General features: G+C 45.1%; 1 protein-coding gene across 1 annotated transcript in view; it reads left to right on the forward strand.

Annotated features, from left to right (window-relative positions):
* The window catches only part of TMC7 (transmembrane channel like 7), a gene marked incomplete at both ends in the record, with an annotated part of 42,132 nt that extends 16,238 nt beyond the window's left edge, over positions 1-25,894 (forward strand). Inside the window, 14 exons of the mRNA XM_084250230.1 lie at positions 1,537-1,685; positions 3,660-3,827; positions 6,927-7,009; positions 10,344-10,489; positions 11,980-12,127; positions 12,876-13,049; positions 13,870-14,027; positions 16,659-16,776; positions 17,115-17,212; positions 18,743-18,929; positions 20,380-20,510; positions 22,713-22,868; positions 24,362-24,440; positions 25,820-25,894. Of these exons, the coding sequence (XP_084106356.1) occupies positions 1,537-1,685; positions 3,660-3,827; positions 6,927-7,009; positions 10,344-10,489; positions 11,980-12,127; positions 12,876-13,049; positions 13,870-14,027; positions 16,659-16,776; positions 17,115-17,212; positions 18,743-18,929; positions 20,380-20,510; positions 22,713-22,868; positions 24,362-24,440; positions 25,820-25,894 (1,870 nt within the window). The remainder of the gene's footprint in view (positions 1-1,536; positions 1,686-3,659; positions 3,828-6,926; positions 7,010-10,343; positions 10,490-11,979; positions 12,128-12,875; positions 13,050-13,869; positions 14,028-16,658; positions 16,777-17,114; positions 17,213-18,742; positions 18,930-20,379; positions 20,511-22,712; positions 22,869-24,361; positions 24,441-25,819) is intronic.
* Between the last annotated feature and the right edge of the window lie 470 nt (positions 25,895-26,364).

A 26,364-nucleotide genomic window follows, 5' to 3' on the forward strand; every position in this document is an offset into this window, starting at 1 on the left:
ATTAAAACTATATTAATTAGCTTACTAAGCCAAGCTGTTGTGGCAAAGATACCCAAACATGTAGTAGCTCAACCCATTAGAAGTTTATTTCATGTAAAAACTCCTGGGTTCAGGTCAAGGCGGGGTATTGCTGTCCTCAGGGGCCCAGTCTCCTTCCATCTTGTGGTTCTGCAGCACCCCCAAAGCCCTCAGTGTTGTCTGCCTCCAGCCAGCAGGAAGAGAAAGAGCATGGAGTGAGTGCACCAGTTAACTATTCTATATAATAAATCACCCACAATTTTGTAGCTTCAAACAGTTTCACAAGTCTGCAGGTCCGATGGGCCATTCTAATTCCAGTTGGGTTCATTATGCATGACCAGCTGTGGTCTGGCAGATGGAACTGTTTGTGGAAGCTGAGCATCAGCTGGCTGTTGACCAGTGTGGGATGGATCTTCCATCAGCAAAGTAGCCTAGCCTCGTCTGCATGGTGGCAGCAGGGTGCAGGGGAGGAGCAGCAACCTGTAGGCTTTTTGACACTGGGGTAGAGCTGGCACAGCAGCACTTCCGCTGCAGTCTATAGTCTGTGCCGATCACCTGGCCAGCCCCAACTCGATGGATGGGAAAAGAGATTGCTTGTCTGAAAGGGAAGAGCCATAGAGTCACATTGAAACACAGCGCACACATGTTTACTGGGTGACAAGGGTGAGTATGAGCTGGGTCCGGAGATGACACGTCTCACTTCTACTTACGTTTCTGCTGGAGAGAACTTATAGTCACGGGGCCGTACCTGTCCCTCAGGGAGGCCGGGTACTGTCTAGAGCTGGTGCCAGAGAAGGGGAGAATGGATTTGGGGGCTAGCTGGCCATCTTCTCTATCCTTGCAGAATTCAAAACATGATTTTCCTGTTGGCCTGATATAATGACAGAGGTGAATGTCTCTGTTTAGCTGTTTGGGCTTCCCAGGGGAAGTGGCTTAAACCCAGCCGATGCCTTGCAGCTTGAAAACGTACAAACCTGAGTGATTTTCATTTTAAATTTGTGTGTATGGGGGAGCCTGGGGGGGAACTTGTGTTCTCAAACAGTGGCGTGACGGTGCTTTATTTTCTACTATTTCATATTCACAAAATTTGAATTCTTATGAAATACTATTGCTCCGTACTAAATGTTGCCACCCCCAAGCGGGAGCTCTATTTTCTTCCTTCAAGGGGTTTCCTAGCCCCTCATACAGTAACTGTTGTCATCGTTTCATAGATAAACAAATACAAAACCATGTGCTGCATACCTGAAGTGAATATAATGCTATATGTCAATTATATCGCAATTAAAAAAAGAAACACATCCTTCAAATTGGAATTCCAAGTCCCTCTCTCCCAGGCCCCAGCTCCCAGCCCCCTGTCCCGCTTCAGTTCCACGCAAATCTCAGTTTCCTGTACCTGCCTGGGGACTTGTCATCTATCCCTTTTGACTTAGTGAACAACTGCACATTTTTCCTCCCTCCTAGACTATCAAACCCCCTCAAAATTCCTATGCTGTCTTTGTTTTTTTTTTTTTAATGCAGGGACATTCAGGAGACCCAAATGAAGTATTTATCGGAGTGGGACCAGTGGAAACGGTATAGCAGTAAGTCTTGGAAGAGGTTTGTTGAGAAGGCTCGAGAGATGGCCGCCCACCTGGAGCTGTGGCGGGAGGACATTCGCAGCATAGAAGGTACCCCACCCCTATGGCACAGGCTCCTCCAGGGAGTCTGCTTATGGGGGGTCGGGGGAGTGGAGTAGCTTTGCTTTCACTGACCTTTTGCTGAAATTTAGCAATTCTTATCACGATGAATGTGAGCAACAAACCAGAGTTAGGATAGTCTTTGGAGATCTCAGATACTTTCCTGTCCCTTTCAGAAGTGTAGTTAGGACACCAGTTACACTCATCCCTATTTTGAAGTGATGCCAGTGATGCCAGTGATTAGGCTGCCACTCTGTCTTTCGCTTAATGTACTGCTGAAGATGCTCGTGTGTTACCGTATCACACATTTGTTTTTTAATACTGTGATTGCCATATGTCCAGTTGTTCTGAGAGGAGGTTCATTAGCTTTCCCAGACTGCCAAAATGTCCATGACCCTGAAAATAGTAGGAATCCCTACTTTCCATTAATGGTGAGACTTGGGATTGGTGGTGGTAGTCAGCTGGAGCTGCCGTGATAGAATGTGATAGATCAGGTGGCTTCAACAACAAAAAGTAATTTCCTTATAGTTCTGGAACCTGGAAGTTCAAGATCAGGCTGCCTTCTGACCATGTTCTTAAATGATCTCTTTTTTTTTTTTTTTTTTAGATTTACAATGTTCCTTAATTTATGAAATGCTCCTTTTGTAAATAAAAATTTATAAATTTGGTAGTAATTTACCCTTAGTACAATATTAATATTCCTCAGAATTTCTGCTACATAGAACACATGCTGGGTAATATTGTAGTAGATAGTTTCTGGCTTCAAAAGCTGTGCCAAGAGCAGACCAGTGGGAGATGGAATTACTAGGAAGTGTGTGCGGTCAAACCAGCTTGATGCTGCAGAATATTCAGTGAGAACCCAGGGCTAAAACAGGTACATGAGTGTTGATTATTAGGTCTGCAGTGCTAGAGGAGGGCCAATGTGGGAGAGTCAGTAATGCAGAAGAAGCTAGAAGTATTGAAGAGAATAGACTTGTGAGAGAAACAGGAATAAGCCAATGTTCAGAATCAAGCTGCAGGAGAGCGAGGGAGGTCCTTTTGTATATTATAGGGTAGGGGTAAGGGGTGCAGGGAACCTTTAACTTTTCTAATAGATGCTCAAAGATTGAAGAAAACCATAGAAAATAGTGTCATGGCTCTATATCACCTCCAGTGTTCTACATTTTGAGTACACTTGGGGCTAGAGGAGCTGCTGAGCAATTTAGAAGTTCTCCAATGCTACACACACACACACACACCATATACATGCCATATAGATACTATACACACACTATATACCACAATATGGTATATATACAATATATGTTTGTGTATACATATATATATATTAAATGATCTCTTCTTTGTGTACTTGGGGGGTGGGAGAGGAGCAGTGAGTGACAATCAAGGGAATACTAGGGAACTCTGATGCCTTTTCTTAAAAGGTCACTAATCCCAACCTGTCCATGTAATTCCAGTTGAAGTCTCAGCAGATTTTCTGTATGTGTATGTGCATGTATGTGACAATTAATATGCTGATTCTAAAATTTATATAGAAATGAAAGGACTTATAGAATGATCTATATGTTGTAAGTGTGTAGTAATCAGACAATCTATTATTTGTGAAAAGATAGACAAAGAGAATTCAGAAACTGTGTCACACATTTACAGTCAATTACAAAAAACACTACAGTAATTCTTTGGAAAAGGACAACCTCTTGAATAAACGGTGCTGAGTAATTTAACAATTGTATGAGAAAAGATAAATACTGCATCCTCCCTTAATCATTCCAAATGATTAATTGAAAGTGCAGTGTAGGTGAATGCGAAAGGTTAAATCACTAAGTAGCAGTAAAGCCAACAGTAGAAAAAATGTTTCTTCCTGCTTCCCTCACAGTGGTTGCTCTAACCTTTGTGGCTCTTTGAATCTATAGTGGGTGGAAGTCAAAACTCCTGGTCATTGATGTCTGGATTTCTATGTTCCAGGGAAATTTGGCACTGGGATTCAGTCCTATTTCTCCTTCTTGCGGTTTCTGGTAATACTCAACTTGGTGATATTTCTGATCATCTTCATGCTGGTTTTGCTCCCAATCTTGCTCACCAAGTACAAGATCACCAACAGCAGCTTTGTCCTCATTCCAACCAAAGACGTAGGTGAGTGAGTCTAAGGCATGATTTGCCATAAAGAGGTTCCTTTTCTAGTCATCTTGATCTTCTAAGTCTTGGGTGACTGTATAGTCAGGATGGGCTAGGTTCTGCTGTAGAAACAAATGCCTGTGCAACTTCCAACACCTAATAACCATGAAAGGTTCTTGCCCCCCTCATAATACCTGTCTATTGCTGTTTGGTGGTGATTTTTTACCATGTTGTCTTCACTCTGGAGCCCAATATGATGGAGCAGCCTCTGATTGGAACATTGACAGTGGTTGTGACCAAAAGAAAAAAGCCATGACAGATACACACTGACTCCCACAGCTTCTGCCCAGAGATGACACATGTCATTTCAGCTGCATCTCAATAGCTGCTAGGCACTCGGCTACTCCTGAGATCAGCAAGGCATTTGGGAGGAACACTGCAGGGTGGGAAAGTGGAATATTTAGCTAACGTCATGCAGTCTACTGACCATTTCAAGACTTTCATCTCCAGTAATTATAATGCTCATAGATACTGTTTATTAAAAGCTAGTCCTATGCAGCTACAGCAAGTGCTGGACCTGTTTTTTCTTTGGAATTCTCAATATAAGTCAGGTATTCCGGGCATCCTGTTTGTTCCAGTGGAGATCGTCCACAGACATTTACTGAGTACCCTCTAGGCACCAGACTGCGAGGGGCCTGAAGTGGAGGAGCAGAGTTAGACCAGGCACTCCTACGGGCTCTGACCTCATGCTTCACCTATCACTAGCTCCTCTCCTGGAAGAGCCCTTTTCAGGGCCACTTCTACGGCTCTACGCATTCTTTCTCTGCCTATTTTTTTCTGACTTAATTCTATTACTCTTAAAAACACAGCTTCGTTCAGGGCACAGGAATGTATATTGAGTGCCTACTGACTTGAAGTTTAAACTTTTTAAACTTTGCCCCTTAAGAAAGGGATCAGAGCTGTCTTCTCTTCTCTCCTTCCATCCCTTCATGCTGTCAACTGCATTTATTAAGCACCTACTGTGTGCAGGGCCCTGAGTCAGACACTAAGCTACAACTGGGAGCAAGTTCTTGCCTCCGTGGTGTGAATGCACTTGAGCGGGGCGGGGCGCTAAGGAAGAAAGCAGGCAAGGAGTGTATGATGTATGCATTGGCCATGGCTAACCTGAGGCTAAAGTATGTAGGTGTGGACACCAGGACACTGGAGGGGCAGGTGTCTCCACAGTCCTCTGTGAAGGCAGGGACATGTAAGCCGAGCAGGAGTGGCATTTGTGGGGTCCTGAGCCAGGAAATAACCCTGTATATTAGAAATGAAAGCATGACGTGGCTGCTTGGCAGGCTTTTCCTATGACGGGCCTTATAAATATAATAAAGTAAATATGTTCAGCTTTGTGGGCCATACCATCTTGTGGCAGCTCTTCTGTGTTGCCACTGTGGAGTGAAAGTGCCACAGACAGATGTGGATGGGCATAGCTCTGTTCCCATAACATCTACTAACAAAACAGGCTGCCGGCCAGATCGGACTCTCGGGTCATGGTTTGCCAGCCTCAAGGCTAGAGGGTCGAGTGCGGAGTGGAGTTGCAGGCCTCTCATTCCATCTCCCTGATGCTTCTCTGGATAAATGAATGTCTTCTGTGTCTCTGCATGTAATTAATTCTATGTCATGTAGCCACCTGAACACCTTATAAAATCCTGCTACTTGTCTTTCTCTCCCAGTTGATGGTGAGTTTTTTTTCAATAACAGGAACTGTTTCTTTTTTTTTTTTTTTTAAAGATTTATTTATTTATTTATACAAGCACTGGGTACAGTCAGAAGCGCAAGAGGGTGAGAGAATTCACCAGAGCCAGAGCAGGGAGCAGAGCAGGCAGAAGGACCAAAATATACTGCTGAGGGGAGTATATGGCAGCAGAGGTGGGACCAGTAGCGGGCATGGCAGCAGAGGTGGCATGCCATGTGGGACCCTCTCCACCAGCTGGGGATTGAATCGGAGCTGCAGAAGCTGCGGGCAGCTTCGCAGCCCAGTGCTCAACCGCTGCGCCACCAGGGGAGGCCCAGAAACTGTTTCTTACTCATCTCTGTATCCCTAGCTACCTGGTGTATAGTGATTAAGACATGTTTGTTGAATGAATAAATGAACACATGCATGATAGAATTATTAAATGGCAGAGCTGGGCTTGGCCTTGGAGAACTGATTCAGATCCATTACATAACTAAGGAGAAATAAAGGTCCGGAGAGGGGTGGTAGATGGGGCTGTTTCCCCGTCCTTGTGACTTTGTAGGGCCTCCCACTGTGGACAGAGAGTACTTTCTGCACTTGGCCACCTGACTCGCTAGCTTGACCAGGCTCTGTGCAGTGGCTGTGGAAGGAGCAGTGCTAAGGTAACTGTTGCCTGTGCAGCCTGCACCCCAGAATGAAGTCTAGTGGGACAGACCTGGGCCTAGGTGGAAGCCGAGAGTTCATTCTGGCTCAGCCCAAAGGAGTGAACTCAAGCTGCACATTCATGAGTGAGAAAATAAACATTTGGTATGTTAATCAAGGTTAGTTGTTACGCAGCAGTTGCTGACTGATATACAGAGAAGTCAGTTAGTTCAGGCATAAAGTAGTGTCACTGAAATTAGTTTTCAAACAACGCCTTGGTTAATTGCACATATGTAAACATGGGTTTCTCTATGAAACTGCATTATTTTCTTACACACAGAGAGATCTTTCACAGTTGGGTGTGCTTAAAGTGATACAATTCTGCTAATCAGATATTCTAAAACATGGGCAAATGTGAACCCTCAGAAAACAAAATGCAAATGAACAGAAAACCTGTAATATAAGTGGAGCCACATAGAAAATAAATAGGAAAAAGCCTGTGTCCCCAGGTGATCGGGAGAATAGCGAGAAGGGAAATGCAACAGGACTTGGTGCATTGGAGTTTGTTCTGCAGATGGAAGATCACACAGACACATCCATACACAAATAGACACATACATGTATGACATGTCTAAATAAATGTGCGCATACACTTATGTGTGCACACGTCTATACACAAAGATGGATATGGATGAATAGATGAGCTATAGAGACTAAAACCATTTCCACTAACGTTCTTTTTTTTATTTATTTTACAGATATTCAGTGCACGGTTTATCCAATAAGTAGCTCCGGACTGGTTTACTTCTACACTTACATCGTAGACTTGCTCTCTGGCACTGTGAGTATTGAACATGATTTTGCATGGGGGACCCTCCATGGACTGGAGGTTAATTTACACATCAGTTTCCTGAACCAAAGAAACAGGATTTGCAGTTCACCTGTCAGCCAGGACAGTGCTCACTCACCCCTGCTAGAAAATGCAGGAAATTAGGCTTTATCACTCTCAGTCCTTATCCTCTTCCTAGACCCTACTCCCTTCTATTGACCCGCAACAAACACAGAACCCGACCCCAGCCCCTGAAAGAAGTTTCAGGGAATATAAACCTGAAAAGGATGGATTTAATATCTCTGACATGGAAAAGCCTTATTATGTTAGGGTCCTAGCCCACCTGAATTAAGTTCTTCCTGGAATTTATACACCCAGACACATGTGACTTGCACATGCACACCTGTTGCCAGATGTGATACACACCCACCCCATATATGCACACATACTACTCATTTCCAGAAATCCCTGAAAGTCTGTTTATCCAAGTGGACACCCACTGCGCTAGAGTGGGATCAATCTTATCTTTCTTAGAGTATGTTCAAAGGCTTTCTAAATCCTCTTTTTGTAAAAATGGTTTTTTGGTATGCTCTTGTCCCCCTTTTTTCAGCAAATAAGATTACCCGAAAGACCTGGGTTGCCCAGCCTTACACCATTGTCACTGAGAGTCCAATAACTCTGCTGGGGGTGCCCCTGGGCCTATAGGGTATTGCATCGCCCCCCTGGTCTCTAGCAATGTCTGGCAGCTGTGACCGGCTGGCTCTGGACATCACATGTTTCCTGGGGACAAATTCCCCTTATGGAGGGCCACTCCTTTAGTTGTTTACAAGATACAAATGTTAAAATGCCCATTAGGCAAATGAAAGAACTGCAGACATGCAAATCTGCCAGAGAAGTTCAGTGACTCACCCAAGGCCACCTGCTGGTGAAGGTCAGCTGGGATCAAACCCCAGGACAGCTGTGAGGATTCACCAGAGACAGAATGGGAAGCAGAACAGGTGGATTCACTGAAATACACTGCTGAGGGGAGCAGCGGGCGAGCCAGGAAAGGTCTGCTGCGCCATGTGGGTTGCTCCCTGGCCGGGAATCAAACTTGTGCTGCAGTGGCTGAGGATAACTTGATAGCACTGTCTTTTTTTTTTTTTTTAAAGATTTATTTATTTATTTATATGAGCACTGGGTACAGTCAGAAGCGCGGGAGGGTGAGGAATTCGCCAGAGCAGGGAGCAGAGCAGGGAGAAGGACCGAAGTACACTGCTGAGGGGAGCAGCGGGCGGCTGGAGAGGTCTGCGCGCCATGTGGGACCCTCCTCTGGTTGCCGGGGAGCAGCCGGGGATCAAACCGGCATTGCGGAGGCTGCGGGCAGCTTCGCAACCCAGCGCTCAACCACTGCGCCACCGGGGAGGCTCAATAGCACTATCTTTTAACCCCTGCACCCACCACAGCAGACATTTCTGTTCTAGGTCTCCAGGCACCAGAACCTTTCTTCTAGGAAAGGCTTTATGGGAGACTTAGACGCACGTGATTATAACTGCTCCATAAAAGAATCATGACCAAGAACAGCCATGTCCAAAATAATTTTTGAATTACTTTTACTGAACTTAAATTTTATTCTTACCCATTATTTTTAAATAGCAAGAGAGGATGCGTGATGGTAAGTAGTTGGTCTTTACTGAAAACAACTGAAACAGGCTGATGATCAAATCAGACCCCTTATTTACCAGGCCCAGTGGACTTTTGTCCTTTGATGTTATGTTGTTTTGAGGGAGAGATTGTTAACATCCCTGATACCAACCTGGGGCAATAAAAACTGGTTTCTTGGAATTGTGCAAGGTTTTATGGCTTATGTCTCTGGTATTCCAGGTTCTAGAGAAGGTGGAGTCCTCTGTTCCTAGATTTTTTTCCTATTAAGAGTTTTACTTCATTATTCACATAAGAATACATAGTGGTCATTAAAAATATAAAATTTACAAAGTAAAAAGCAAAAGTACCCCTCCCTTAAGGCCACCAACCTTTTACATCTTAGTTACAGCCTCCTCACACTCATGGATTTACAGGTTTTGAGATTTTATGATACAGATTTTTCTTTTTTCCTGAGTAGAAGAACTGGGGTGTAATCCAGAGGTGGTGGTGGGGTGGGGTGAGAGGATTCTCCAGAGACAGAGAGGGGAGCAGAACTGGTAGACTTCGTGAAATACCAGAAAGGGAGCAGCAGGCGAGACAGGAGAGGTCTGCTGTGCCATGTGGGTAACTCCCTGGCCGGAGATCCAGCTCGTGCTGCAGTAGCTGCAGACAGCTTCATAGTGCTGAGATTTAACCCTTTGCACCACCAGGGAGGCCCCCTTTGCCTTCTTAGCAATGTGTTTTGATGTATAGAAGTTTAGTTTTGAAGAAGTTAAATAAATTTCTATTTTCTTTCATTGTTTGTGCTTTTGGTGTCTTCTCTAGCCACCCACTGCCAAGTCCAAGGTCGTGGGGATTCATCCCTCTATTTTCTTCTAAGAGTTTTATGGTTTTGATTCTTACCTGTAAGTGTTTGATCCATTTTAAGTTAACTTTAATATATGGTGTAAGGTAGGGATTCAGATTCATTATTTTGCTGTGACTACATTTGTTTCAGTGTCATTTTTTGAAAAGACTGCTCTTTCCCTTATCAAATGGTAGTGGAGTGTATGCTTCATTTTTGGACTCTGCAGTTCTGTCGATAGCCATACGCTAATCTTATGTTTGTACCACACCCTCTTGATTACTGTTGTTTTATGCTAAGTTTTGAAATTGGGATGTGTGAGTCCTGCACACATCTATTTCAAGATGTCTTCTATTTATATTTCAAGATTCTTTTGATTATTCTGGGTCTGTTGCAATTCCGAATGCATTTTAGGATTAGCTTGTCGGTTTTACAAAGAAGCCAGTTGGAATTAGATAAGGGTACGTTGAATCTAGAGAGTCAGTTTGGAGAGTTTGCCATGGAAAAATGTTTTTTTCCACTTATTTAGCTATTTTTAATTTTTTAAGTATTTCATAGTTTTCCGAATATAAGATCTCCACTTCATTTGTTAAATTTATCCCTAAGTATGTTACTCTTTCTGTGGGCATTGCACATGGAATTGCTTTGTTAATTTCATTTTTGTGATATATCTGTGTATTTTTAATGCTCAGGTTTTATATGTCCTTTGTTCCCCCAAATTCTGCCTGAGCATCCCAGAGCATAATACCTCTGGGATTGTTCTGGTCTCTGGTTGTTCAGGGATGAACAAAAACATTGGAATATGAGATTCTTGATGCAGAGACTGGCCTCCTGCAATGAGCTCACCAGTCTGACCACATGCTGATGGCTTTGTTGCAGGGTTTTTTGGAGGAGACCTCGCTCTTTTATGGACATTACACCATTGATGGGGTGAAATTTTACAACTTCACCTATGATCTGCCCCTGGCTTATTTATTAAGCACAATTGTCTACCTAGCCCTCAGCCTTCTTTGGATTGTGAAAAGGTAAGTTTATCTCATTACATTATTTTTGATGGCTGGAGTCTGTTGGCGGTGCCTGGACTGGGAGTCACTGCCTAAGAAATGGGCGGGTTCAAGGGAAGACAGGTGAAGGTCTTGGCGCTGGTCCTGGTGATGTGTAGTTATTTATTAAATTAAAATTGTTGTCATTGACTTTGCTCCAGTTCTGCTACTAACTCTGGATCTAGGGAGATAATGTTCCTTCTCTGGACCTTAGCTTTCGCATCTGTAAAATCAGAGGTTTTCAACAGGGCGGGACTTTGGAATCTCCACTGAGCTTTATGACATAACTTATTTCTGATCCCCTGAGACCTACTAAATTAATAGCCTCAGAGTGCCATTTCTCAGGGTAAACAAGTGGTTTAGTGGGACATAATAAACAGCTCTTCGCAGAAGTACAGTCTACATTTTGGTAAAGCACCTCAGGTGCATCTGCTAAATTCTTGGCTATGAACCTTTGGCAGAATGAATAATCACTATAAATCCTTCCAGTTCTATTGCCTTCACAGCTTACTGGCAAATCCTAAAAATATCCTGTTTCATCTACAGGGTGTGTGGCATTTGATGTATATATATCAAATGTCAAATGAAAGCCCACATCATGGGCCAGGCATTTCAGTTTACAAAGGTGACAAAACAACAAGGTTACTTGCCCTTGAGGAATTAAATACTTTCTTTTTAAAAAATTGTTTTAATTTATTGACTGATAGAATTGGGGTATAGGCCAGAGGTGAGAGGATTCACCAGAGTCAGAGTTGGGAGCAGAACAGGCAGACTGACTGAAATAACACTGCTGAGGAGAGCAGCGGGCGAGACAGGAAAGATCTGCTGCACAGCTCCCTGGCTGGGCGTCCAACTCAGGCCATCACCATGGGCCGTTGTGGTGATAGCACTGAGACTTAACTCCTAGGCCACCAGGGAGGCCCGGAATTTAAAATTAAGTAAGAGTCAGGGACTACAGCAATAAATGTTTGCAGTCATTGCTGTGGAGGAAATAAGAGAGACTAACTTGAAGTCGGAGGACTCACAACTAGGGGTGCAGTCGTAGGGAATCTGTGGAGGGGATATCTGAGCTGAGAGCCAAAGGGTAGGAAGAGGCAGGGGAAGAATTGTCCCAGGAGAGGGTAGGGGGAGAATTTCACGTGCAAAAGCCCTGAGGCAGGAGCAGAGGCTTGTGTGTTTATGGAAAGGATAAGGCCCCTGTAGTTACAGCACACTGGCCCTGTGGAGGAAAGATGGTGTCACATCGGATCCCGCAGGGCTGCAAGGTTGCATTAAAGAATTTAGCTTTTATCCCAGCTGTGGGAGGAGCCACGGGATGGGTGAAAGCAAGTCATTTTCAACAGTGAGATACCTGTTAGTGGCCACATACCTCTAGAATTGTCCAGCCATTGACCATGCCAGCCTGCAGCCTTTTGAAACTTTTTTGAGACCAGGCCAATATTTTGCGAAGGATCACATTGTTTTGGGCACAGGTCTGTGGAAGGGTTCAAATACAACCTGATCCGGAGCGAGGAGCACTTCCAGAGTTACTGCAACAAGATCTTTGCCGGCTGGGACTTCTGCATCACCAACCGCAGCATGGCCGAGCTGAAGCACAGTAGCCTGCGGTACGAGCTGCGAGTGAGTGTGGGGGCTTCCTCCGAGGGGCTCCTTGCCAGCAGGCTTGAGCCTTAGGGTGAGGTGCGGGCCTGCTCTCCTCAGCGCTTAGCAGGTTTCCCCTACGTCCCTTCGAGCTCTTTCCGCAGAGCATAGCTGCTTGAGCTTGATCACCGTAGGCCCAGGTGTGGAGCCTGGGAACCGGGGCTGGGAAGGGAGGCAGAGACATGACATGGTGGGAACAGGTGGCGGCTTCCCTCCTCCCTCTGCACCTTCTACTGTGGTTTTTCTACTTGATGAGAATTTGTCCTCCATTTCTCTCAGGAGGAATAGGACTGGGGAGGGAAGTTCTGATGATAAGGTGGAGTGGAGCGAATACAAAATAGAAGAGACTTTCCTAATGAATAAGGAGAGAAGTGATCAGTAGCTTCTTGAGCAAATCTGCCCCGAAGAAAGGGGCAATTATAAAGTCAGATGGGGGATGGTCACCAGTGTGTCTGTTTAAAGAAGCAGTACGTGCGCCATGTAAGTAACGGCATCAGTCATTAGGGCTCTATTTTCCGCTTATTGCAAAGTAACTGCATTCTTAAATAGGAGGTTCTGTCTTGACTTAGACCTTTAGTAAACATGAAAGTACCTGGGCTTAGTCTGGGACGGTATCTTGAACGAGATGACTATTTAAGGAACACCTTAAAGATGCCTGGGAGGGGGGGGGGGCTGAATCATAGGTTCTCCACCCCAAGAATCACAGTGCATTTTTGTTGCTCCTCAGGCAGATCTGGAGGAAGAAAGAATACGGCAGAAAATAGCAGAAAGGACCTCAGAAGAAACCATAAAGATTTACTCCCTACGACTATTTTTGAACTGTATTGTCCTGGCTGTGTTAGCAGCTTGCTTCTATGCCATCTACAGAGCCACTATATTCTCGCAAGAGCACATGAAAAAAGTCAGTGCCTCATGAAAATCTATTGAACTTTCCCTGGTGGTGGGGCTATTTTTAAGTACCATTGCAAACCTCCAAGGCAGGTAGATACCAGCCCTCTTTCTCTTTGTCATATGGGGCTGTGACTTTGGCTGATGTGACGGAGACCTGAAAATCAGAGGTGATCAATTTCCACTTATAATAGAAACAAAAACACATCCAAAACAGAGTTTAAGATACCCACTCCTCCTAGAATTCACAGCATTCAAATCCAGGCTGGACTGCCTGAATTACTAAAGTCTAACTCCTCTACTTACTATCTGCAGTCTCAGTTGACCTAAAAAACACAGTGATTTTTTAAAATCCAAGTGGGTCTAGGGGCTCTGCTCAATACAACTAGTTATGAGGGACCCAGGTCCCTTCCACCTGTGGCTCTGCCATCCTGAGGGTGTGCCTTCTTCTGTAGATGTTGCATGATATCTCCCCATATCCATGTTCTAGACAGTGGGAAGAAGCTGAAGGATGTGGGGGAACACAAAAGCTTCTAGGGCATGACCTGGAGGTTGCACCTAAAACTTCCACTTACATCCCTTTGGCCAAAATGTAGTCAGATGGCTGTGCCTAGCCACAGGCCTTCCAGGGAAGCCTGGAAATGCAGTTTAATCCTTGATAGCTATATATTTATGTGGCTACATTGTCTATTACTATGAAAGAAGAGAAAATGGCTATTCTAAGTGAATTAGATAATTTAAATAGTTTAAATTATCTATTACAGTGACTACATAGATTCATTTGTCATGCAACTTTCCTTATTTACTCCTGACAAGTTTTGTTCTCTCCATAGGAAATTGACAAGATGGTTTTTGGAGAGAACCTCTTAATAATGTACCTGCCTTCTATTGTGATCACCCTGGCCAATTTTATCACCCCCATGATCTTTGCCAGGATCATCCACTATGAGGATTATTCCCCAGGCTTTGAGATCCGGCTGACAATCCTTAGGTAATGCCTGCACATGTCAAGCACACCACACTTGCCTACTCCCTTGCCTGTGGCAGACATTACTAATCAGTAGTGATACATTTTCCTGCTGAGCCAAGAATCCTCTTCAACCTTCAGGCAGCCCCATGAGTGAATCAGAGTTTGCATGTGATTCAAAATCTTATTGACTTGACTGCTCATCAGTATTATACTTTTGGTTCATATGTTAGCACATGAAAGCTGAGGGTGTGAGGTGGGGCCCAAGGAGGCGGCATTGCTCTGAGATATTAGAAATAACTGCTGTGTACCAGCAGGAGAGAGAGGAAGTGAGAGCAGGGCACACAACTGATAAAGGCGTGTTGGTGAGTTGGCTACTGGGTTGTGGTCTAACTGGGAAACTGTGAATCTTGTGTGGAAAATATCTTCAGTTTTCACCCAACCTATGGGTGGCCGTCTCCCAGAGGCGTTAGCTCCCAATTCTTCCACCCCACTACCCTCAGGCAGGGGCATGGGGAGGAGAGTTAAAAGTGCCTGCAGTAGAAGCCTGCAGTAGTAGTAGTCATACCCCGGAATGTGGCCAAGTCACCAATTGTGTGTGCTACAGTTGACTTTTTGTAATCTGTTCTCAAAGCTTTTACTCTAAATAAATACTCAGTCTCATTAAAAAAAAAAAAGGCAGGAGTAAAGCAGGGTCCAAGTAGTTAACACAAACATGTGTGCTGAGCACCAGACACAAGCCTGGAGAATTTTCTTTCTGCTTATCAATTGCCTCAAATTGCATCTGCATCTTTTTTAGAAAAACCTTTTGTTTGGAAATTTTCAACAGAATGAATGGTTCAAAGAACCGGTTTCCTTCAGAAATTAAGTTAGTTGAAGTAATAATATCCATCACTTCAAGTATTCCCAACATTTTGCTGATCTCATCTCATCTACTCCCTCCTGCCACTTTTGCTGGATTTTTCTAAGCAAATCTCAGGCAACATGTCATCACACATGTAAACTTTTCGCTACCAATGTACGTACAGATCTGTGTGTGTGTTTTATAAATATCTCTTATTTATATTTTTTTATTGCAGTAACATAGGTTTATACTTCTATCTGTAATTCAGAGGTGTAGGATCTATTTCCAGATATATGTCACCACACTACTCCCACCACCAAGGCGGCCATCACCCTCCACCGTAGTCCACTGGGCCTTCTCCCCACTTTGCTCTCCACTCTCCCCCTATCCCTCTGGTGCCTCAAGTCTGTTGTCAAATTTCTGGGGTTTGTCGTTGATTTGGTTTTGTCTGACCCTTTTGTTTCTCTAGATTCTATATATACCACATGAAACTATCTGGTATTTGTCTTTCTCCTGACTTATTTCACCTAGCATCTGGTTTCATCCAGGTTGTTGTCAATGACAAAAAAAAAAAACCATCTTTTTTATAGCTGCATAGTATTCCACTGCATAGATATGCCACATTTTCCTAACCCACTCGTCTGTCCTTGGTCACTTAGATTGTTCCCATTATTGTAAACAGTGCTACAATGAACATAAGAGGACTTATCTCCTTTGGAATGAGTGTTTTTTGCATTCTTCTCCCAGATATCTAGTACTGGAATTGACAAGGGCCTTTTAAAAAACATAACCGTTACCACACCTAATAAAGATCACTTCCTCGGTGGCATTGCACATGGTTTGTTCAAATCAGAATCCAAAAAATGGTGTAGCCTTGACTGTTCTCTTAAGCCTGTTAGCTTCTTTTAAGACTCCCCCTCCTTGTGTGTTTTGCCTTTGATTTGTGGGAAAAGCTGGGGAATTTGACCCCTAGAATGCCCTGTCCTTTGAATTTTAGTTCATTGTGTCTTCCTGGGGTGTTTGGTTTTTCTGTACCCTGTGGTCAGTGTGAACTGCCTTGCTGCTGCAGACTTCTCATTAGATTCCGTTTTAGTGTTCAGTTATAGCCTTCGGTGGTGTTGGGACCTCATGACACCGGAAGGTGGCAGGCTCAGTGACGAGAGAGGAGCAGATGGTGAGGGTTTGCTCCTCCCACCCCCCCACACACACTGCTGAATGTGTCTGCTTTAATTTCAATTACAAACCAAAGAATAGAAGAAACATCTTTTAAAACATCGGAGAGCTCCCAGCCCTCCTCCCTTGCACTTGGCCTTCTCGGGCGACCCTCATTGCAACTTCTGTTGCTATTGTCAGTTTTCCCACATTTCTTTAAAAATAGGATCACATCTACTCAACTCTGCTTGGACTTTTTTCACTTTCCAATGTATCTGCTGTAGCTCGAAGCTGAAACCTGTGAAGTTCAGTGAGTTCTTTCCAGGAATGAGGCATGTTCTGTGCTGTGGCTGTGTTGTCATGGGTTCAGGAGTGCCCAGTTTTCTTACCTTTTCCTGCCATTAGGAAAAAAAGAGATAAATATGTACAGGCATTAGCTTTACCATAGACGCCATTTTTAAGTGTGCCATTCAGTGACATTAAGTACATTCCACATGTCCTGCCTGTATCACCACCATCCATTTCTAGAACTTTCTCGCCATCCCATATAGAAAAGCTGTTACCCATTTGTGGGTTTGCTTCTAAGAAAGGTGGCTTCTCTGCTCTGCAGCACCAGTTCTGGGGTCTGGGCCCCCCATCTTTTCCCTCCTTCCCTGCAGGTGTGTCTTCATGCGGCTGGCCACCATCTGCGTGCTGGTGTTCACACTGGGCTCTAAGATCACTTCCTGTGGTGACAGCTCCTGTGAGCTCTGCGGCTACAACCAGAAACTCTACCCGGTGAGGCTGCAGGGATGGGAGCATCCTGCTGGGTATGTTATTTTGGAGAATAGGCTTAGCAGCAGGAGAGCAGAGCTTGGAGCCATGAGTTTGAATCCCAGGTGACCCACTTCTGGCCGTGCAATGGAGTCCCTTTTCAGGGCTTGAGAACCAGTCTGTGCTGTGGCATCGGGGCCCACCAGCTGGTGATCAAACCAGAGGCAGCAGGATCTGGGGCGAGAAAGGGCGTTGGGAGGAGTCTGAGAACCTGACTTTCTCTGCCAGCTGGGTCTCACTCTCTCTCCTTCTCTCTCTCTCTCTCTCTCTCTCTCTCTCTCTCGCTCTCTCTCGGGTTTCAGTGCTGGGAGACCCAAGTTGGGCAGGAAATGTACAAGCTGATGATCTTTGACCTTATCATCACCTTGGCTGTGACCCTGTTTGTGGATTTTCCTAGAAAGTAAGTATGAGAGGTACCTCTCTTGTCTCCCCCACCTCCACTGGGGACCGCCAGCATCTCTGTAAAGTGCTGGGTGAGTCCCTGAAACCATCAACACCACCCAGTGACTTGCAGGCAGCTGCAGACAGGTTGACCCCGTCGTGAATTAGGTGTCTCCTCGAATGAAAGGCAGTAAGGGCGAGGGTTCCATGGGGACGACTGCTTGCCATTAGCATAGCTGTGGACCCTGACAGGGAACCCCCCAAGCTGGACGCCCAGTGTCCTGATCTGGCTTCAAGTCCAGCGCTGTCTCTTGCTAGTCATGTGGCCTCACACAGGGTCTTTAAGCTCTGAGCCTGTTACCTCACCTGGGAGAGTAGCAGCATCACCTCCTGGCTCTCAGGTGAGGATTCAGTGAGAATGCAGGTGAGAGCACCGCGAGACCCAGGCTCACCGCATGGCTGTGCTGCCGTGCTTCTTGTTTGCCTCCACGTCTCCTTGGGTCCCAAGTGAGACCACTTCATCACCCTTTTTTACTCAAATGGACCAGTTATCCCGGCACAACGCAGCTGCAGTCAGCCTTAAAAAGAAATATTTAAAACAGGATTTAAATAAACGTTTAATTTAAAAATAGCACAAATATGACATGAATACATGCTTGTTAAAGAAGTAAAAGTATTTAGAATCTAAATACAGAAATCTCTAGTGTGTCTGTAGACTGTTGTCTCTCGTTACCACACCCCCTAACTCCCAGTCCCTCCTGCTCTCGGAGGGGATAGCCATTACTACCATTTCCAGTGTGGGGTAGATCCAGCTTTCCGGACAACTAAAAGCACACCTTTGCACACGTGCACGGTGTACAGTCTTGTTGGAAGTGTTCTTTTTCTCCCTCATAAATGAGATCACGGACTTCCATGTTGCTGTACAGCCGGCTTCCCCCCAAACAGTATCACGAACAATTTTCCATATCAGGACAGGACACCTGTGTCTCCCATTTTGAAGGCTATATAATACTCCACTGTATCCATGGCTCATAATTTGTCCATGTTGTCCCTACATTGTGAGCAGTTAGGTGGTTTCCAGTATTCTTGCTTCAGTGAACACCCATCAGTTCCTCTCAGACTCATGGTCCTAGGGGCCCTGCAGGAATCTTCCAAGTTCCTGGGACATGCATGTGAGGTGGATTTTCTGTATGGATACACATTGCTTTTTGGACTGAGTGGCAAGTTAGAGCACAGGGGCTGCCTGTGTCCTTTATTGCCATTGTGACCCAATGAAGGAGCTGGTGGTATAATCCCCCACATTCCAGGTGAGAAAAATGAGCTTTGTCTCATTTTATTTGACTCATAAACTGTAGCCCCGAGATGGGATGCTGGTCTTAGTAATTCTAGAATTTCCTATGTCCTGTATTTTCTGGACTTACCACTCACTAGCTAGTTTCCCCAGAGATAATGGCTGTGTGAACTATGTAGGCATGGATTTGTAGACATGGTTCTGTGGCCTCGACAGACACTGGTAGTCCAGGGGAGAAATTGTCCTGTTTGTTTCCAGGCTCCTGGTGACCTACTGTTCCTCTTCAAAGCTGATTCAGTGCTGGGGGCAGCAGGAATTTGCCATTCCTGATAACGTTCTAGGGATTGTTTATGGGCAAACCATTTGCTGGATCGGAGCCTTTTTCTCACCCCTCCTCCCTGCAATTGCAACCTTGAAATTCATTGTCATCTTTTATGTGAAAGAGGTAAGGAGAGGAGGTGGGGCAGGGGATGGTACCCTGGACTGTTCTTGACTGGCATTTGGCACTCACTCCTGTTGGGGGGGAAACTGCTACTTCCCATCAGACATACCAGAGTCATCCCCCTCATTTGACGTGTATTTTCATTCTGGAGAAGACTGTGAATGGGTTTTCACATTCTCATTATTTCCAGAGTTATGTTCAGATGAATTGTTTCCTTCCTGTGATTTATTTATTTATTTTTTTAAGATTTATTTATTTATGCGTGCAAGAGCTGGGGTACAGGCCAGAGTTGCAGGGGGTGAGAGCTTTCACCAGAGACAGAGTGGGGAATAGAACCAGCAGACTGACTGAAATACACTGCTGAGGGGAGCAGCGGGTGAGCCAGGAGAGGTCTGCCCCGCCATGTGGGTTGCTCCCTGGCTGGCCGGGGATCGAACTCGTGCTGCAGAGGCTGCGGATTGCTTTATAGTGTGGTGCTTATCCCCTTGCGCCACCAAGGAGGTCCCCTTCCTGTGATTTAAATGGGGTTATATGTCATTGCCTAAGAGTTGAGTTGCATGAATTAATCAGTGGACAGGTATATTTTGGTGCCATTTAACAATGTTGCTTGATTCAAGTTTTTGACTTTCTGTTGGGATTTGGAAGCCAATCCATTATGTGTCAGGTTGAAGTTATCCATGCATGTCCTTGACTGGCTCGCAGGCCCCAGCCACTATATTGAACTCAGCTTAGTGGGTGAAGTGGCCCTGTCGTGAGTCATTCATCTGGTTTATTTACCAAAATTTTTTTTCCTTTATTACAGAGGCAAAATATGCTTACTATTAAAAATATACACAATATAGATATGTAGAGAGTAACTTTCCACACACGCCTTCTATCAGAGGGCCCTCTGTTAGCTAGCCCAATATTTATTGATTACCTAGTATGCTAAGATCTAAAGATTCAGAAATGGAACTAATATCAGTGATAATGACAACAATAACAGTGAATGATAATACCGTGTGCCCCTACAGTGCTGACAACATATAGAGATAATTGTGTAATGCTTACACTCACCTTTTGAAGTGGATCCTGCTATTAACCATACATAATTTATGAATTAGGACACTGAAATTCAGAGAGGTTAAGTAACTGCTCCAAAGTCAAACAGCTTATAAGTGATTCCTGGGATTTAAACCCTGGTTTACCTCACTCCAGAGCCTAAGCTCTTAACCTGGTAATCAGGGCCTTGAACTTTGGTCCAGTTTTGTACCTAAATGTTTTGGTCTTTGAGGAATGTTTTGATGCTCTCTTGGAAACTTCACTTTTCTGGAGTCAGAAGGGAGAGATGGATGCAAGAAAGCTCACAAAACATTTCCCGTGTCCAAAAGTGTTGGTGCATGCAAGACTATGCTCCATTTTCCTTCTGGAAGCTGCCCATCACTCTTCATTTTCCTCTTTCTCTTCCCGCCAGATGAGTCTTCTGTATACCTGCAGACCCTCCCCGAGGCCGTTCAGAGCGTCCAATTCTAATTTCTTCTTCCTGTTGGTGTTGTTGATTGGGCTGTGTTTGGCAATAATACCTTTGACGATCAGCATGGCCCGGTAAGTGTGATTTTGTTTTCTAGAACATTCCATGCTTCCTGATACATGCCTCCTTTTGGCTAAAGCGTTCATTGCTTTCTTTACTGGCCAATTTCATCACCCCCATTGCTTTCTTTACTGGCTGACCTCATGGGTTCCCACCCCAGAGGGTAGGGCATTGCTCCTGGCTTAGCCGGGTGACCTTTGTTTAAGTCCCCGACACTGGGGTATCTCAGTCCCCTTGCAGGCTTGGACTCAGAGGGTTGCCATAGTTTATGAGGGTGTGGTTTGGGTCTGTCCTGCAGCTCCACTTTCCTTGGACGACTCCTCTGGTCCTCATTTGGGTTGTTTCTAGTTATGAAGATAATACTAGATAATATTATAGAAAATTGGGAGTGTCTCCCACTTGTCGGCCCAGTCCTGGGCTCTGGCACAGGAGGGCAGAGTCTAGCGTGGACTTTGAAAGGAGCACAAATGCTCTGAATTTAGGATTAGAAGTGAAGGATTCAGACCCCAGGGATGCTTTTCTCCGCTGGGGTAACCATGTATGCCAGAGGCAGGAAAGCGTTTTCTGTAAAAGCAAGAGTATAGTAAATAATTTGGGTTTTCCCAGCCTTGTAGTTTCATTAGTAAACTCTTGAAACCCTACTGATGTGTCACAAAGCAGCCATAGATGCTACATAAACGAACAGACATGACTGTACTAATAAAACTTCATTTATAAAAAACAGGCAGTAGACTAGGCTTGGCCCTTGAACTATATGTAGTTTGCCAATCCCTGATTTACACACTTAGGGAATTTTGTTTCTTTGATGTTAAATTAAAAGCCTGAAATTCAGCTTGACACGCTCAGATTTTATTATTTTTTAAACTAATTTGCATCTATGTATTTTTTATTGTTTTTATGATAATATCTTAAAACCTCAAACAGTCCAGAAAAGTAAAAATTAAAGGGAAAAGCATACCCTCTTTCCTCATCTCTTAGTGTCCTGCCTCTGCAAAGGTAGCTACTGTTAACATTTTCTTGTGAATTCTTCTAGAAATTCATTAAGATAAATACAGATTTTTTTAGAGTACAGCATAATGCTATAACCCTGTTTGGCCACTTATTTTTTCCTTGTCAGCATATACACAGCTCTTAACTCTCTGACAATATTTTTTTAGTTTTGATTTTTCTGTAAATGGCACAAAATTCAAAACGTATAAAAGAACGTGGAGAAAATTCATTTTCAATTCTGTTTTCCCACTGCTTCATTTCTGTCGGGGTGAGATAGTCGTTTCTTATCTATGTGTTCCTTTAGCATTCCATTGAGTGAATGAACTGTAAATGTTCATCCATTTTCTTAAATAACATTTAGGCTGTTTCTAGAAATTTTCTTCTGTCCCTAAAATTAGGACTATAGTGACAAATCTTGTATACACAACTTTGATGTGAATGTAGCCAATTTTTTTTCAGGCTTTTATTAAAATGTTTCTATTGTAATTAAAAGTTTTTCCTCTTTTAATTTGAAAAAATTCAAATCTCTAGAAAAGGGAAAGAGATAACAGCAATAAAAATTCATGTGCCCTCCAACTGGCTGTCCCAGTTGTTAACATTTTGCTGGCTTGTCTTCTTTCTCCCTGGCCATACATTTGCATGTGGATGTGCTATTTAAATTAAGTTGTAGGTGCTGTGGCAATTCATCCCTATGTACTTGAGCACACAGCACCTAGAAATAAGGACAGTCTCCCTTCCTATGTGGCCACAGTGATATTACATTTAAGAAAATAATGCTGTATTCCTGCCAATTTCAGATTTCTCCATTTGTCTTCAAATAGTCTTTACAGCTTTATTGTAAAGATGAGGATCTCAAGGTTTACCCATTGTTTCCAGTTATTATGTCTCCTTAATCTCTTCTGATCTTTACTTTTTCAAAGTGTTCACACGAGCTTCCTTACCTCTACATTAAGAGCCTGGAGAATCAAACACCTCACATTCTGGAATTGTCTGATTATTTTCTCATGGTATCATGTAACTTGCTCTTCTGTCCTAAATGTCCCATAAGCTGGGAGTCCATAGAGATTTGGTGAAACATCAGGGGAGGCGTTTCAGGAATATTCCAGAAGGCCCATGAGGTCAAGTGGTTCCTTGCTGGGTCCCATAGAGCGTTGGGTGCAGGGAGGAGGGATGTCCAGCCAAGCCTCACACCTCGAGTGTCGCCCCCTGGGTCTGTGTCCCTGCAGCATCCCTTCCTCAAAAGCCTGTGGACCGTTCACCAACTTCAACACCACCTGGGAGGTCATTCCCCGCACGGTGAGCACGTTCCCCAGCTCGCTGCAGTCGCTGGTGTACAGCATCACGTCGGAAGCCTTTGCGGTGCCCTTCTTCATGATCATCTGGTGAGTGGCTTCCGGCTGGATCCTGTGTTTCCCGCTGACATGCATCAGCTCCCCTCCACTGGGCAGCTTTGTAGCCCGGCGCTCAACCGCTGCGCCACCAGCGGAGGCCCTACTAGCTCCCCTCCACTGGGAAGTCAGGGGCCCCCTGCTACACTTGTACAGTTACTGAACCTCTCCAAGCCTCCTTATCCAGCTCCAAAGTGGACACCAGCATCATAGTCCTTGCAGGGGGTCCGCTGTTTCACAGAGCTCCCACCCAGAGGTCACTTAGCCCAATACCTTAGAAACGCCCAGGAAGCTTTGCCTGTTACTGCTCATTCGTCACTAAGTCACTTACTCTTTGGAAAAAGAACTGCTTACCTGGCAGAGGGAAGAACACCTGAATAGGGCATGCACTTGACCCCTGCTCTACCACTTAGATGCTCCGTGACCTTGGGTCATTCTGTAGTGTCTCTGAGCCTTAGTTTCCTCCCATGTAAAGTGGGGGTAAAAATGGCACATACTTCGTAGGGCTGTGAGGAGGAAGAGTGATGATGCCTGTGACGTGCTCAGCAAGTGACAAGTGTTGTGTTGGGGAGAAGACAGTCTTTTCTACATGGTGGTTTCATTTCCAGAATCCAAGTGTGTGTGGCGTGCTCGCTATGTGCTAGGCATTGTCCTGGTGACAGGTGATACTCAGTACTCATGCATTCTGATTGCAAATGTACCTAGTCACTAAAATACTTGTGTAGTCCCAAAATCAGTACTTGGAGGGGTTTGCCTAGTCATTTGTGAACATGCAGAGTAGTGAAGCGTTTGAGTTCTCCAACCTACACTGTCTTTGTCTGGGTACTCAACAAAATGTCACAGAGCAGGTGGCTTGAAAAAAATAGACACTTCTTTTTTGAAGTTCCAGAAACTGGAAGGCCAAGGTCAGGTGCCAGTGTGGGTGGTGGGGGCCTCTTGTGTCCTCACAGAGCCAGGCACTAAGCCCCTTCCTCGGGGCTCCACCCGGTGACCTAACCAGTTCCAAGGGCCCCCTCCTCTTATATCATCACACTGGGGGCAGGATTTCAACATGGCAATTAGGAGGGGATGCAGACATTAGTGCCCAGCACACAGTCCCCAGTGGAGGCTGAGCGGCCCCGTCCTTGTTCTTGTTTGTCTCGTGTACTGTGAACAAGTGTTCTTCACCGTGATTGGTTAGAGCCGCATTTCTGCCATTCTGTGCTTTTGGCTGGTGATTGACTTCGCTGTTTTCATGGCCCCCAGCGTAGCGCTGAGATGCTGGCAGGTGTTCCTGCAAGCAGGGGATGGGCTTCACAGAGAAAATGTGTCCCATGAGCTTCCTGCAGGCAAGAGTAACAGGGCTGTGGGCACCATTTGAATGAATTGACCAATACTATTAAAGAAGGTGCATTAAGCCAAAAGCAAAACTCTCCCAAGTAAACATATCGAGGTATTTTTCTAGTGGCCTTGAGACCCCCTAGTGACCTTTGCTCCTTGCATTGCAGCCTCATCATGTTCTACTTCATCGCCCTCGCCGGGGCCCACAAGCGCGTGGTGGTCCAGCTCCGAGAGCAGCTGTCCCTGGTGAGGAGGCTTGTGGCAAAGGACCTTTCCAGGACACCCAACAGAAAGTGGCACTTTTCCCAGGGAGGGGGTAGGAGGCTGTAGCTCCCCCCACTCCCTGACTGCCATCAGGCTGGGCCTCCTCCAGCGTCCTCCCTCCCTGACACATCTGTTCTTCACGTAGTGGACCCTTGCAGGACACAGGTGTAGGCTGTGTAGGTTCAAACTTCCATGCAAATTTTTTTTCTACCTGCGAGCTCTGCTGTCATGGGTTCAACCAACTGAGGTGACTCCAGATGCCTGCATTTGAGCATTTGTGGGTTTGAGTCAAGGGGGAGGGGTCCAGAAGCCAATCTCCCGGGGGCACCAGGGGATGACTAGCTAAGTTGTGGGGAATCTGAAGTGACTGGATTTTTCTACTGCATCAGGACCAGCCCCCCTAACCCCCATGTTCAAGGGTCTGCTCTGCTGTATTGGGGCTGGGGGCACACTGGTGCAGGAAGGAGGCAGGATTGCTAAATGGTTAGGGACAAAAGGTAAGTTCCCAGAACAACAACTGTGAGGAAGATAATGTAAGTGAGGCAGTTCAAGTGATGAGGGGCCCCCACTACTATGCTGACATCTTGGGAATACTACAGTTGGGCTCCAGGCCACCCCAAGAAAGTGAGAGCAACTCACATAAATTCATTGGTTTCCCAGGACCTGTAAGTGTCTTCTACACTACAAGGTGGCCTGTTAAGTGTGTGTAGCCTTATGTCTAAAAACAAATCAACATATAGCTCTTTATTAAAAAATACTTTATTGCTGTAAAATGCTAACCACTCTCTGAGCTGTTGGGAGATGGCACCAATAGGCTTGTTCCATGCAGGGTGACCCCCCAGCTCCAGATTGTGAACAACACAGTACCTGTGGAGAGCAGTAGACGGGGTCTGCCTGTGCATGGTGGCCGCGGAAGGCCTCCTGGGGGAACGGATGCTGCAGCGGACACTTGCACCATGAGAAGAGAGGTCGCTTTTACAGCTACTGTTCAGGAGGAGAAACCTTTTATTTGGTCAAAGTGCATGAGGAATGAGGTGTGGCTGAGGGGCAGGATGAGGCTGCAGGATCAGCCAGAGCATAGCCTTAGGGCTCTGGTAAGAAGTTTGGGTCTAATTCTGAGTGCTATGAAAAGCTACTCCAGTGTGTTAACTAGAAGCCAGATGTGCATCTTAAACATCTCATTGGATGCTTTGGGGTCAAGGAACAGAGAAGGAACAAGAGTGACAGGGAACAGTTTGGAGGCCATTACAGCATTCCATGTTAAGGTCCTGATGGCTGAGGCTGACAGGCAATTCATTAGGTCAAAATAATGATGTTTCTTTCCAAATATTTTTTATTTCTTGAACCTGTTTCTTTTTTAGGAAAGCCGGGACAAGCGTTACCTAATCCAGAAGCTGACGGAAGCCCAGAAGGACATGAGGAGCCGACTAGAATGACCTGAAGATGCTGCTGCCTATTGTTTACAAGCTGACCTAGGGGCCTGCTGAGCACACCTGGGTTTTGAGCAGGAAATTTTAAATATATTTTTCTGGAGTTCAGGCTTTTCCTAAAAAGTGACTTTCTCCATGCAGCTGTGGTAGGCATGTTTACGAAACCCAGCCCTATTTAGGGCTTGAGTGACTTAGAAAAAAGTGGGTTCAAACTCAGCTATCCTGTATGTCAACAGCTCGGTGAGGACTCCACCCAAGAGTGAACTTAGGAAGCGTTTACAGCAATGGTTCAGGAGGAGAGACCTTTTATTTGGTCAAAGTGCATGTGGCTGACTGTCTTATATGCTGTGGTCACTGACCGGGCAGCTGAGCCCTTTCTTTTGAACTCAGTTCTAGAGGCTTCGACTGAGATGTGAGCCTCACACGCGTACTGACCCATATGAATGGTTCTATAGACTTAAAATGATACTAGCTTT

The sequence above is a fragment of the Talpa europaea genome (genome assembly GCF_964194135.1).
Source record: "Talpa europaea genome assembly, chromosome: 12".
In the NCBI taxonomy this organism is placed as follows: Eukaryota; Metazoa; Chordata; class Mammalia; order Eulipotyphla; family Talpidae; genus Talpa; species Talpa europaea.